The 14,063-nt window shown below is 34.3% G+C and overlaps 1 protein-coding gene across 1 annotated transcript; it reads left to right on the top strand.

The window, feature by feature from the left end:
- Positions 1-5,323: 5,323 nt before the first annotated feature.
- LOC109242071 (triose phosphate/phosphate translocator, chloroplastic) lies at positions 5,324-9,844 on the top strand. The gene is made up of 12 exons (XM_019408900.1): positions 5,324-5,708; positions 6,182-6,244; positions 6,355-6,420; positions 6,548-6,626; positions 7,314-7,434; positions 7,519-7,614; positions 7,719-7,831; positions 7,915-7,992; positions 8,095-8,211; positions 8,327-8,426; positions 8,513-8,613; positions 9,533-9,844. The coding sequence occupies exons 1-12, from the start codon at positions 5,455-5,457 to the stop codon at positions 9,548-9,550; spliced, it is 1,206 nt and encodes a 401-aa protein (XP_019264445.1). The 5' UTR covers positions 5,324-5,454; the 3' UTR covers positions 9,551-9,844.
- Positions 9,845-14,063: the final 4,219 nt, after the last annotated feature.

The following is a 14,063-nucleotide window of genomic DNA, read 5'->3' as shown; positions in this document are numbered from 1 at the left end:
TAATTTAGGACCGTATCTTCCCACATTTATCTTTACCCGTCTCTCCCCCCCCCCCCCCCCCTGGAGATGGACAGTAGCATCAATAATCTTCAGATTAGTTCTCATTTACTTCCCCAAAAATCTTAACTTAGCGACCGTATCTTCAGATTAGTTCTTATTTACCAATTCTCTATTTACACGTACAAAACATCAATGTATCGTTATTTTCATTGACCTCTTTTTTTTTTTTTTTTTTTTGCAGTGGCTGAAGGTTACTGGTTAACACAGTCGATTGAAACTCGAAGAAGAAGAAGACATATTTCCAGAAATTGTAGATAAATTGTAGAAAAATTAGAAAAATTGTAGATAAAGTGTAGACTGTTTTTTGCAGAAGCTTTTGTAGAAGCTTTAGTCATTTTGGATTTGTGAAAACAGAAAACAATGCATCAACAATCAGAATACAAATAATCTACAATTTATCTACAAGATATCTACAAAATGAATACATTGAATTTTAATATCCCAATTTCCATTTCAATTGTAGCATAATTGGCATTTTTGACATAATTGTAGAAGATTTGTAGAAGTTTTAGTCTTCCCAATCTACAATTATCTACATTTTATCTACAATTTATCTACAATTCTACAATTTAACTACAATATATCTATAATTTCTGGAAATATTTCTTCTTCTTCTTCTTCTTCTTCGAGTTTCAATCTGAAATTCAGTCAAAACCAAGTCTAATCTTCACCAAAACTCCTCAAAATTGAGATATAAACTCCTAAACATATTCCGAATTATTTACAACAACACCCAATCCAAACAAATAATGATTTTTGAGAACCCAAATTTGAATTCAAAGCTTTCAAGTTTTTTAATGGCTATCAATGGTGGAAAATATATGGAAGAATAGATGAAGATGAAAAATAGAAATCTCCTTTCCGTTTCAATATTCTTCTCCTAAATCTGTTCAGAATATTCACGCCAAATCTGTTCAGAATATTCTTCTCCTAAAATTTAGCTCGCATAAATAGGAAGATACAACTGCTATTAATTAGCTTTTAATGATTGGTACAAAAACTGTAGAAATAATGTGGACTGGGCGGGTAATTTAGAAATTATACACATTTTTGGTAATGAGGTTTTATATATGGTATAGATAAGAAAAAAATCCCTAATGAGAATGCCTACTTTACTATTACAATTTAAAAAATAGCTAAACTCTAATAATCGTCCCTTAAAAAGTGGGCAACCCAGTTAATTTTTACCTTTTTCTACCAACCCAATCCATCTACTATCATTTAATCTCTACCCTAAACTTCAATCACCACCATTTCATGACATTTAAAGTGACTTTAATTAGTTCACAGTCTCTTCTCTACTCATGCTGCTTTCTTGAGAGTTCAAATTGAAGCACCATCAAAGGTTGAGACTTCTCGTTCAAGGCAGATACTAAATACCGAATGAAAAAAGAAAAGAAGTTCAAACAGAAGCTATATGTGTCATTGTGAAATAGTATTTACTTCTACTACTCTTTTTTGATACAGTTGAAAATGAATCCAACCCATGAATATCATCACAAGAAAAGGGAGAAAATGTTGATAAGGGTATTGAAAACAGAGGCATTGGACAAGACAGGCTCTTCTTCTATGGCCTCTCAAATCTCTATCTTGGATAAGATAAGACCCCACAATATTTTAAGCCTAAAGATTATATCCTTTTTTCAGCCATAATATTTTCTATCTCCTATTTTTGCATATTCCAATACAAAACCAATCATATAGCCCATACCCTTTCTCCAATACTTCTCTAGCTATCCTTTTATCTTGAACACTATCATTTGTCACCAAAAACCATGGATATACTTCTCCATGCTATAATTGTCTTTTCTATTTAAGAAATAAAGTATTATAACGACGGTCTCTTTCTCTCTATATATATATATATATAATTTTTTTTTGATAAAATAGATACTTATATTTTGGCATGGCCCATCCACAAAGATGTATTTTCTCTGTCTTATTTTATGTGATATATTTTTTTCTTTAGTCGGAAAAAAGATATATTTTTATATTAAAAATAATTTAACTTTAAATTTTTATTTATCTAAATGAAATAATTTATAGGCATATAAATATTTATGACATATTTTTAATCACAAGTTTCAATAAAATTTATTTCTTTTTTAAAGCCTTCATGTTTAATCAAATACAACAGAGGGAACACTAGTTACTGCATGTCCTAGGTATAGCATGTTTGGCTTTGTTTCAAAAATCAACTTATTTTGAAAAGTGCTTTTTAAAAAAATATACTTTTTGGTGAGAAGCAGTTCGTGTTTGGCTAATCAATTTGTAAAACAATTTTGAGCAACAGTTTGTATTTGGCCAAACTTTTAAAAAGTATTTTTTAGTGTATTTTTTTCAAACATATTTTTCAAAAATATGCTTTTGGGTAAGGCTGTATGGTGGGCCGGGCCCGGGCCTAAATGGGCTAAACGGGCCTGGGCTTAGCGGTCCCGGGCTCTGGCGGTCCCGGACTTCGCGGTCCCGGGCTTCGTGGGCTCAACGGGTAGGACCAGCCCGTGACGGGCCTAAGCCCATATGGTCCTGGGCTAAATGGGCCGGGCTCGTGGGCTTAGCGGGCCTAACGGGCTTTTTTTTATTTCCGGGCTTTTTTTTTTAATTTTTTTTATTTAAGGCAATTTCTTGTAAACCATATGTATATGTATATATATAAATTGCTCTTATGCATGGCTATATAAATATATGTAGTATATATAATATAGAAATCTAATTATTAAAGTGTTTGACGAAAATGTAAAATAACAAATCAATAGTAAAACTAAATTGGCATGCATAATAAATTAATAACAAAGTACAACATGAAGCATAAATACGTCTAATAATTTTAAAATAACACAAATTGTTGAAAAATCTTAAAGACGAATTTGCGGATAAATACCCTCAACACAATACTTTATATGCCTCCTTAAAATGCCTGTGGTACACCCTGAACGAAAATTTAAGACTCTTCCACAGTTCTTGCACTTTAATATTTGGCCTTCTTCATTTTCTTCAAGCACTTCATAGTATTGCGAAACAAATAAGCGCACTCTTTCCGAACGAGGCATGATTTAACTTGAAAATTGAGATTGAGACTTGAAGTCTTGAAAATTGGAGATTGAGAGATTGAGAGAAATTTAGATTGAGAAATGAGTATTGAGTATTGAAATGAAGAAGAGGGAGGGGGGTACTTATAGTGTTAGAGAAGGTTAGTTTTGTAAATTGGAAAAAAAAACCCGGCTATTTGTGCAATTAATATGACCGTTGGTGGTCATTGGGGGTGGGGCCCTCATTTTGAAAAATCTTGTTTTGTAGTATATATAGTACTACTTCTTCATGTAAATATAATATATATAGTATACTAGTATAGTATACTAGTATAGTATACTAGTATAGTATACTATATATTGTATGTTATGTATATATATTCCCTTATATATTTTCTTGTAGTATATATTTTATGTTATGTTATAGCTTATAAATTTTCTTGTAGTATATATAGTATGTTATGTATATATATTCCCTTATATATTTTCTTGTAGTATATATTGTATGTTATGTATATATATTCCCTTATATATTTTATATTGTATGTTATGTATATATATTCCCTTATATATTTTCTTGTAGTATATATTGTATGTTATGTATATATATTCCCTTATATATTTTCTTGTGTAATTATATAAAGCTTGGGGTTAAAATAAAATTTGGGGGCCAAATTGCTATTTTTTAAAGTTCCAAACGGTTGAAAATTAAAGGCCAACGGCTAGATTTTAAAATCTAGCCGTTGGCCTTTAATTTTCAACCGTTTGGAATTTTAAAAAATAGCAATTTGGCCNTTTTTTTTTTTTTTTTAGAAAAGAGCCGTTGGAGCCCGTTAGGACCGTTAGGCCCGGTTGAACCGGCCCAGGACCGCCTGCCGGTCCCGGGCTTAGCGATCCCGGTCTCGTGGGCCTCATGCAAGGGACCAGCCCGCCACGGGCTTTCTACACCATCAGGGACCGGCCCACCAGGACCGGCCCGCCGGGACCGTTTAGCCCGTTAAGACCGCGGGCCCGGTCCGGTCCCGGTCCCAGACCGGCCCACAATACAGCACTACTTTTGGGAAGAGACTACTTTTTTTGCTTCTCAAAAACTACTTCTGTTTTTACTTAAAAATAGTTTTTTCCTTTTAAAAGCTTGGAAAAATACTTAACTTTGAAAAAATTATTTAAAAAAAAATAGTTTTGGCCAAAAAAAGGTACGACCAAACAGGCTAGAAATCTCTATGCAAAACAAGAAAAGAGATAAACTGTTTTAGTTTTACCTATAGATTGTAGAGTTCATTTACTATTTAATTCCTACTTCAATCTAGATTCCCCTGATGTCTTATTAGGTCAAGTTGCTGAATTAACTCTTACTGAAGTAAAAATGGTCAAATAAATTCACCACTATATTTATGTTATTCCCATTTTGTACTCCAGTTAATGCAACTCTTTTTTCTCCTCCTTTTATTTCTTTTACTCCATTTCCCCTTTTTTCTTTTCTTTTTTTCCCTTCTTTTTGAGCGGAAGATAGAAAAGAAAAGAGCCTTTGCTCAGATTGAAACCATAATTATATGTGATTTGCATTCACTAAAATGCAGCTCAAAAATTATATGAATTCTGCCAAAATCATATGCTAGTAAGATTGTAGGTAAATCTTCAATTATTAACTGACATATGATAGCATAGAACTCTTCATAAAATTAGAAAATCTTGATAATCGGGGAACGTTTTTTTTTTCTTCTTTTTTTAAAAGAATAATAGTGACATCCATATTAATTTTTAAGCATAGCAGCTATTCTATTGACTGCAAAGATCGCATATTACTTAAATAAATTTGTTTGAATTGGAGACCCAAATCTTTCTTTCCTAATTTTGAGTAAATATTTAGCCATGAAACTCATTTTAAAGGGTAATACAGTGCATGAAGTATACTTTGTTCAGGCAGGATTACTCTGGAAAAGGGCAATACCATGTAGATAGCTTACCCTGATACAAGCATGAATGATTGATTTTATGGCTAGAACTGGTAACCTATATGTCAAAGGGAGATAACTTTTCTATTGTTTCAAGATTCCTTTCCTTTTTGCTTTTATTTCCCAATTAATAAAAAGAAACAACCATTCATTTATTAATATATAATATATTATTTATATTGAACCAATAGGATATTTTAGGCAGGAAAATAAAAGGATATTTTAGGAAGAAGACAAATATAAATATAATCCAAATAATACGAACCGCTCATTCGTCACCTGAAAACAACCACTCACTCTACTTCCACATTCACGATAATTTCATCAACAGTTTTAGCTCCTCTTTCTTTCTCTTACAACAGAATTCAGTTCCATAATTCAGAGTTATTATTTTCTCTCTCTAACTGTCAATGGAGTCTCGCGTTTTGACTGGCGCCACCGCCATTCGCGGCCTCCCGCTTCTTCGGAAGCCTGTAGTGAAGTTAACCGCTGCTAGTTTCCCTACTGTAGCAAAACCAATTGGAGCTGTTAGCGGTGGCGCCAACTTGATTTGGGGAAGACAACTACGCCCAGCTATTCTTCTCGAAGCTTCTCCTAAGCGGGAATCTATCAAGCCGTGCTTCACCGCCGCTTCTTCGCCGGCCGAAGGCAGTGATTCCGCCGGGTGAGTCCATTTCTCTCTTATTGACCCGACCCGAATCCCCATCAGCTACTTCTAATTCTTTTTTGGACTTTAGTTGTATGCACTGATAGTTTTAAAGAATTTATAACAGGTTGATTTATCATTAATTCTTATTTCTAAGTTATCAACTAATGATGCTCTCATTAAATATAGTTTCCTGAATTATTTTTTAAATGATCCGATTATATAAATATTATTTGCGCTATAAAACTTAAATCTATTTTTTTGAGTTCAAATTTTATGTGCTGATAGTACAAAATAATATTTATATAATCATGTTATTTATTAGATAATTACAAGTAAAACTTTTGTTAAATATTAATGCGTTCTTTAATAAATATTACTATTATACAATGTAAAAATTTATTATATTTGTATTTTGTCTGTGCATATAAATTAAATATTTTTTAATCATCAGCTGCTTGTAATTGATTTGACCTCCTTGGTTTTCGCAGGGATGCTAAAGTCGGGTTTTTCAACAAAGCGACCCTGATTACTGGGTTTTTCTTCTTCATGTGGTATGTCACGTGACCCTCGATAATTTTTATTTATGAGTTTATTAATTGTTTTTAACTGTCAACGGTTTTTGAGTGTTGAATGACGAATTTGACCTTGTTTGTTGTTATAGGTATTTTCTGAATGTGATATTCAACATCCTCAACAAGAAGATCTACAATTACTTCCCTTATCCTTAGTACGTATTTCAATGTCAATTTTTTTGTTTTCTTCTAAAGCGTATTCAATTTTGGATTGTAGTATAAGGAACCTTTTATTATTTTACAGATTTGTTATTTTTTAATAATTATTTTGGTTATACACAGTTTTGTATCTGTTATTCATTTGGCTGTTGGGGTTGTATATTGCCTGATAAGCTGGACTGTAGGCCTCCCAAAGCGAGCTGTAAGTGTTTCTTTCTTTTTTTTAACTGATATGTTTATTAAAATATGTTATCTTATGTAATTAAAACTATTTACTACTCAATATGGTATTTTGAGAGTTTGTGATTAAGTTTAACTTCTACATACTAGGAGAGAAAGAATTTTTACAGTATCAAATCACCTAAATGATAACTATAGGAAACCGTAGTAACGTGGAAAATAAGGCTATTGATAGTCTAAAGAAAATTGCACTGCCACTGCAAGGTTAAAGGACTAAATTAGCAAGGTTAATCTTGTTTGGTATGGTACTAAACTTAGTTCCTTAAGTGACTTGTGTTTATTTTTTAATAATGCCCTTTTTTCTGGATAAAAGACACCGGAGATCTCCAATTTGATTTGTGTTTCATCTTGAAAGGGAATGGCAGGCCATTAGGAGCTATGTTGCACGGACTCTCCGAAAATGTCACTGGGTGCGTGTTGGATCCTGCAAAAGTAGTGTATATTTTGAGGATCTGACACGGGTGCAGCATCATTTTGGAGAATCCGCACAACATAGATTAGGAGAAAACTTCTAAAAGTGGAGCACACATTTCGATTCTTGGTTCGTGATCATTTATAAATCACCACATCATTAAAAGCTATTCAATAAGGTGAAGTATTGATTGATAACATGGTTTTAGCTCGACTAATTTGTACTTCTCTTTTGTAGCCTATTGATTCAACTCAACTGAAGTTGCTCACCCCTGTTGCCTTTTGCCATGCACTTGGCCATGTGACCAGCAATGTCTCGTTTGCTGCAGTTGCAGTCTCATTCACTCACACAATTAAAGGTCACATTCTTTTGCAACAGAACAATTTATTTTATAATCTTTGTTCTAGTATATAATGACGAATATTTCTTTTTCTTGATACAGCTCTTGAGCCTTTCTTCAATGCATCTGCATCTCAGTTCATTCTTGGGCAACAAATACCTTTAGCACTATGGCTGTCACTGGCTCCTGTTGTCCTTGGTTAGCTCTATTCTTCACTGTCTGCTTCCACTCGGGTTTACTGATAACGAGAAATTTATTATTTTCAGTTACCATGTTGTGATTTACCTTTCAACTGTATGCAGGTGTTGCGATGGCTTCATTGACTGAGCTATCATTCAATTGGTTGGGATTCATTAGTGCTATGATTTCTAACATCTCCTTCACATACAGGAGTATATACTCGAAGAAAGCTATGGTATACTCTACGCAATTCTGACTTATTAAACCATTCAGTCTAATCTATATCGAGGATTTCACTTATGAATTCTTCTTTTGCAGACTGATATGGATAGTACTAATGTCTACGCCTACATATCAATCATTGCCCTTATCGTGTGTATCCCGCCTGCCATTATTGTGAGTCTGATAACATCAGGATTAGCCACTTGTTTTTATTTCCTCCTTTCCCCTCATCCACTTCTTTCTCACTTTATACTTTTCATTTTGATTATGTCACAGATTGAGGGACCTCAATTGCTCCAGCACGGGTTTGCTGATGCCATTGCTAAAGTTGGTCTAACGAAATTCGTAACAGATCTGTTTTGGGTGGGAATGTTTTATCACCTCTACAATCAGGTATTCCCATTTAGATAAGTTTCCTTAAAAGTCATTATGCTGCAACATTCATAAAAATCTCATACACCTATTAATGTGTGATGTCGATGCATAATGTTTTCTCTTACACTTCCAGGTAGCCACAAACACCCTTGAGAGGGTGGCACCTCTCACACACGCAGTTGGAAATGTGTTGAAACGTGTGTTCGTGATTGGATTCTCAATTATTGTCTTCGGTAATATACACATTTAAAGTTATATCAGCAGAATTCCATGTTATTTGTACCAAGATAAGGAATTCTAAACGATACGTATGTTGCAGGTAACAAAATTTCCACACAAACTGGTATTGGTACCTGCATTGCAATTGCTGGTGTTGCACTCTACTCCTTCATTAAGGCCAAGATGGAGGAAGAGAAAAGGGTGAGTCCAACTGTGCAAAAATGAAATTTGATTCCTTTAGAAAAAAAACGAATGATGGTTCCAAATTTATCATAAAATATACATTATAGGGAAAGAATTTGTTGTTGGTTAACACGTACGATTAGTTTGTTGCTCAGTTGCATGAACTTGGAATCTGGTGACAACATTACTAATAATCAGAGCTTTTTCCAAAGATGGTTAGGTAGAATGGAAGTATCTATGCAGTAATGGTCATATGTTTGTATGAGCTAAATGAGGTTATTGAAATTACACAAATGGCCATATTTTGATTTGAAAGATAGTTATCGCACTCGATTCAGGAGTGGGAAAGATGGTTTTCTCACTTTAGTACTCATGAATCATTTTAGTGCTATACAGGATTATGGACCTATTCATGAATAGCACTGAAGTAATTTTACTTATATTTTGCATTATTAGACTTTCCTTTTTAAATTGTCAGCTCGCCGTTATTAGCTTAGTACCAACATATTTGGTTTATTTGGGCAAGCTTATTTATCATTATATAATGATTTGCTCGGACTTGTACCTGTCTCACGTATCTTTAACGTTCTGGTAAAAACCTATAAGAAGTATGGGCTTCAACCAGGGGCGAAGGTATGTGTGGCCAAGGGTGGTCAACTGAACACCTTCCGCCGAAAAATTATACTGTGTGTACGATAAAATATTACTTGTTATTGATTAAAAAAAATTGACTTTGAACACCCTTGCGTTGCCCACTAGCTTATTTAGTTTTCTGGCTTCGCCACTGGCTTCACCGGTCTACTACACTCGACCTATGCCATAAACACTACTTCCTGATTGATATAAGCTTATGGAGTTACTAACTTACTATCAGCTACTGAAACTGAAATAATTTGTTTTACATTGTTGTTAATGTTATTATTTTGGTCTTTTGCAGCAAAAGAAAGCTGCCTGAAAATGAAGAAGCACGCCTATGTGGAAGGAGGTTGTTATGGACTTAAGTGTTGATTTTCAATAGTTTTCCCTGTCCAAATAAATGCTAAAAAGGAAACCTTTGTTTTTCTGAGTTCTGTAGTTAGTTTGGAGTCAATTGTTTTGATTCAAAGGTCAATCCCGGCTAATTTTCTGTATACCTGTGATTACTGTAATAATGTACCACTTCAGTTTTTCATTGCCAGACTTCATGAACTCATTAGAGACTCGAAGGGACTGTGAAAATATCATATGTTAATACTCCATTTTCTCTGAACAGCCTGCCAAATAAGTTCATGTCTATAGCCAAAGGCGAAGCCAGGAATTTCCCAAGAGTGTTCAAACTTGAAAGAAGTCAAAAAATTTTCCGACGAAGGGTGTCCTATATATGTTATATACCTTTAAAACCTAATATTTTACCTATATATATAGTGTAATTTTTCGATGAACTTAGGACAACGTGGTTTCACCCCTGTGTATAGCTGCTTCCCTGCTCAGCTGCCTGCTCGTGGAAAAAACTTATCTGTACTCGATAATTTAATTCGCACTATGTTGATCTTCTAAGGAGAATAATACGCTCTCTGCCAAGAAGTTCTCCATTTCAGGGCTTGAATCCAAAAATTCTTATTTAGGACGGAGGAATCTCACTCGTCTCACTCTACCTCTTGGTGCTAAAGCGTTCCAATATAGATGTAACATGCAAACTAATTAAAAAACAGAGTGCAGTGTGAGTTCCCCCTATTTGAAGTTTTTTCACTTTTAGCCCGCGCCAGAAATTATTTATATTTGGTAGCTGAAAGTGTATAAAATTTGTATAATTTTTGTATAAAACATACAGAATGTGTATATATACAAAAAATATATATTTTTCGGCTATTATTTTGAGAGCGGCTATACAATGTCATTTTCCCTATTATTTAAGCTTGTTCTTACAACTATTTACAACTGAAATGATATAAACCACTTTTTTGGGCGTTTCTCCCCTCTTGGTGACTGGCCTTTCCATCTGTTCCTAATATGAGAGAATCAGAGAACTAATTATGTTCATCCTAATTTGATTATAATTTTATTTAAATGAATTACAATATACTTTTTGTAGGTGCCATAATGCCGTGAAAGATATAAAACTTATTTTGAACATAATAAATTAAATATGGAATATTCTTAAACATGAGGAACCCTAATTAAGCAGCACAGTCGTTCCTATTATTAATAAATAGAATAAATTTCCAAAATTTCACATAAAGTCATAAATAAACATATAATACAACATCAATTTCTCACTATCAACACTTATAATATAGTGATATCGACGGGAGTCTCTCACGTAATAAATGTAGGTTCAATTCTTATTGTCGCTCTTCCTCTTTCCCTTTCCTTTTCCACTTCTCTAACCTATGCAGTAGAAGTATTTTAGAAAAATTGAGAAACCATAAAATTGATGTTCAACGTAATAATAGAGCAAAAAGACAGTAGTAGGAAGCAAAGGAGATCCTGGCAAAATTATTGAAGATATCAACCTGCAACAGAACAGACATATATCCACAAATTAATTAAAGAATCTTCCATCACACCTAACCATCCCATCCGAGTGATTTTATTTTGTGCCTCACACAACTTACACTAGTTGTGTGACGCCTCTTTTTATCTCACATATTTGTGGACCCATATCTTACACATCTGGGTCCACAAAATTCTGAGACCACATAGTTGTGTTGGGTTTTGGATGTATTTAATTAATATATTAAATACTTAAAAGAGGGTGAATGGGAAATGGAGGGAAATGGAATTTTTGAGTGAAATTTTAAGTTCCCCCTTGGCAAATGGGCATTGTCCCATACTGAAAGAGGAAGAGGTTTTTTTATGGGTATATAAGCAATTGCTCTTCTTCTAGCTCTTAAAGAGTTGAGAAGAAGGCAAGCCTCGCGCCGTCGTCGTCGCTCGGCTACGGCTACGGCTAATAGTAAAATATTAACAGAAATGTTATTAAATATTTGTTTTAATAATAGAATATTAATATTACTCTTCAGATTTCAGCCCAACTTTGGCTATAAATACAACACTATTCTGCTCAGAATTTCACTACGATTTTCTGAGTTTCTTCTCCTTCTTCTGCATACTTTTAGCATCAAACAAAGTAAAAAGTAAGTGTGATTTGCTACCGAATTTTGTGTTCGCTGAAACGCTGGGGTTTAAAGTACCACTACACCAGTGTGTAATTCATTCTATCCTGGGAGGAAATAATCCACAACCTTGGGTACTAGGAGGGAATTAAATTCCTTAAGGAAACACTGTGAATTCAGTGGGCTCGAATTGATTTTCTGACATTTCTGTTTATGTTCATTTCTGTTTATATTTATTTATATTTCCAGAATTATTTTACAAATACAGTATACTAACAAGCTTAAGGAATTTAATTTATTTTCTGTATTTGTACTTACTGTTTCTGGAAGAGTAAAACCTTTGTGGTTTTGTACTCTATTAAAATCTACGTAATTTTAACGTTTGTGTCATTCTTTCACAGAAATGACTAATGAGAATGAGAACCAAGCTGTTCCAATGGTGACTGCCAATGCTTCAACAAGCCGAACGACACCGGCAGCATTGGCACCGGCGGAGAAACCCGAAAAATTTGCCGGGATTGATTTCAAGCGCTGGCAGCAAAAGATGTTCTTCTATTTGACTACTATAGTCTCCAGAAGTTCATCAAGGAAGATGTTCTTGTGCTGTCCGATGAAACTCCAGAAACTGAACCTTTTCTCGTGATTGAGGCGTGGAAGCATTCAGATTTTTTGTGCAAAAATTATATTCTAAGCGGGGTGGAGGATGCTTTGTATAACGTCTACAGTGGCGTGGAAACGTCAAAGGAACTGTGGACTGCGCTTGAAAAGAAATACAAAACCGAAGATGCCGGGTTGAAAAAGTTTGTTGCTGCAAAGTTTTTGGACTACAAAATGGTAGATAGCAAGTCTGTTATTACCCAAGTCCAGGAATTGCAAGTGAGTATTCATGATCTCCTTGCTGAAGGTATAAATCAAATTAATATTGATGTTGAAAGTAATAATCTTAGTATTTTTACTAACAGAAATTTCATTGAAGGTCTTGTCACCAATGAAGCATTTCAAGTAGCAGCAATGATTGAGAAGTTGCCTCTTTTGTGGAAGGACTTCAAAAACTACTTGAAACACAAACGCAAGGAGATGTCCCTTAAAGATCTCATTGTTCGGTTGAGAATCGAAGAGGACAACAAAGCTGCTGAAAAGAGAGGCCGTGGAAACTCAACAATAATAGGAGCAAATATTGTTGAAGAGAACAAAAAGAGGAAGAAGGCTTCTGGAGCGAAATACAACCCAAGCAAGAAGCGGTTCACTGGAAACTGCTACAACTGTGGAAAAATCGGTCACAAATCTACGGAGTGTCGTGCTCCGAAGAAAGACAAGAAGAAGGGTCAAGCAAACATGGTTGAAAAACATGATGATGTTGATGATTTATGTGTCATGCTTTCCGAATGCAACTTGGTGGGCAATTCTAAAGAGTGGTGGATTGATTCTGGAGCCACTCGCCATGTTTGTGCTGTTAGAGAAGCTTTTGCTTCTTATGCTCCTGTTGGACCCGATGAGACGATTTCTATGGGAAATACTTCAAAGACAAAGATTGAAGGATGTGGGAAGATATTTCTCAAAATGACTTCCGGCAAAGTGGTGACTTTGAACAACGTCCTTCATGTTCCCGAGATTAGGAAGAATTTAGTCTCTACTGGACTTCTTGTTAAGAGTGGGTTTAAATGTATTTTTGTTCCGATAAGGTTGTAATAAGTAAGAATGAAATGTTTGTAGGAAAAGGTTACCTCACTGAGGGCCTTTTCAAGCTGAATGTAATGGTTGTTGAAAATAATAATAAAATTTCAGCTTCGTCTTACTTACTTGAGTCAAATGAATTATGGCATATACGTTTGGGTCATGTCAATTATAAAACCTTACGAAAAATGATTAATTTGGAAGTATTGCCCAAGTTTGAATGTGACAAATCAAAATGTCAAGTATGTGTGGAATCTAAGTATGTTAAACATCCTTATAAGTCGGTTGAAAGGAATTCAAATCCTTTAGACTTAATTCACACAGATATTTGTGACATGAAGTCAATACCATCTCGCGGTGGAAAAAAGTATTTCATAACTTTTATTGACGATAGTACTCGATATTGCTATGTTTACTTACTTAATAGTAAAGATGAAGCAATAGACGCATTCAAGCAATACAAAAATGAAGTTGAAACGCAACTTAATAAGAAAATCAAAATGATAAGAAGTGATAGGGGTGGTGAATATGAATCTCCTTTTGAACAAATATGTTTAGAATATGGAATTATTCATCAAACAACGGCCCCTTACACGCCCCAATCCAATGGGATTGCAGAAAGAAATAATCGTTCATTAAAGGAGATGATGAACGCATTATTGATAAGTTCTGGTTTGCCAACTAGAATGTGGGGGGAAG

The sequence above is a fragment of the Nicotiana attenuata genome, unplaced genomic scaffold, assembly GCF_001879085.1.
Source record: "Nicotiana attenuata strain UT unplaced genomic scaffold, NIATTr2, whole genome shotgun sequence".
NCBI lineage: Eukaryota > Viridiplantae > Streptophyta > Magnoliopsida > Solanales > Solanaceae > Nicotiana > Nicotiana attenuata.
The sequence above is the reverse complement of the archived record's forward strand: the minus strand, read 5'-3'. Positions and strand labels throughout refer to the sequence as shown.

Coding starts and splice junctions, on each gene's coding strand:
- LOC109242071 (XM_019408900.1), top strand. CDS start 5,455: ATGGAGTCTCGCGTTTTGACTGGCGCCACCGCCATTCGCGGCCTCCCG. Junction 6,421..6,547: donor AATTACTTCCCTTATCCTTA/GTACGTATTTCA, acceptor GGTTATACACAG/TTTTGTATCTGTTATTCATT. Junction 7,435..7,518: donor ATTCACTCACACAATTAAAG/GTCACATTCTTT, acceptor TTCTTGATACAG/CTCTTGAGCCTTTCTTCAAT.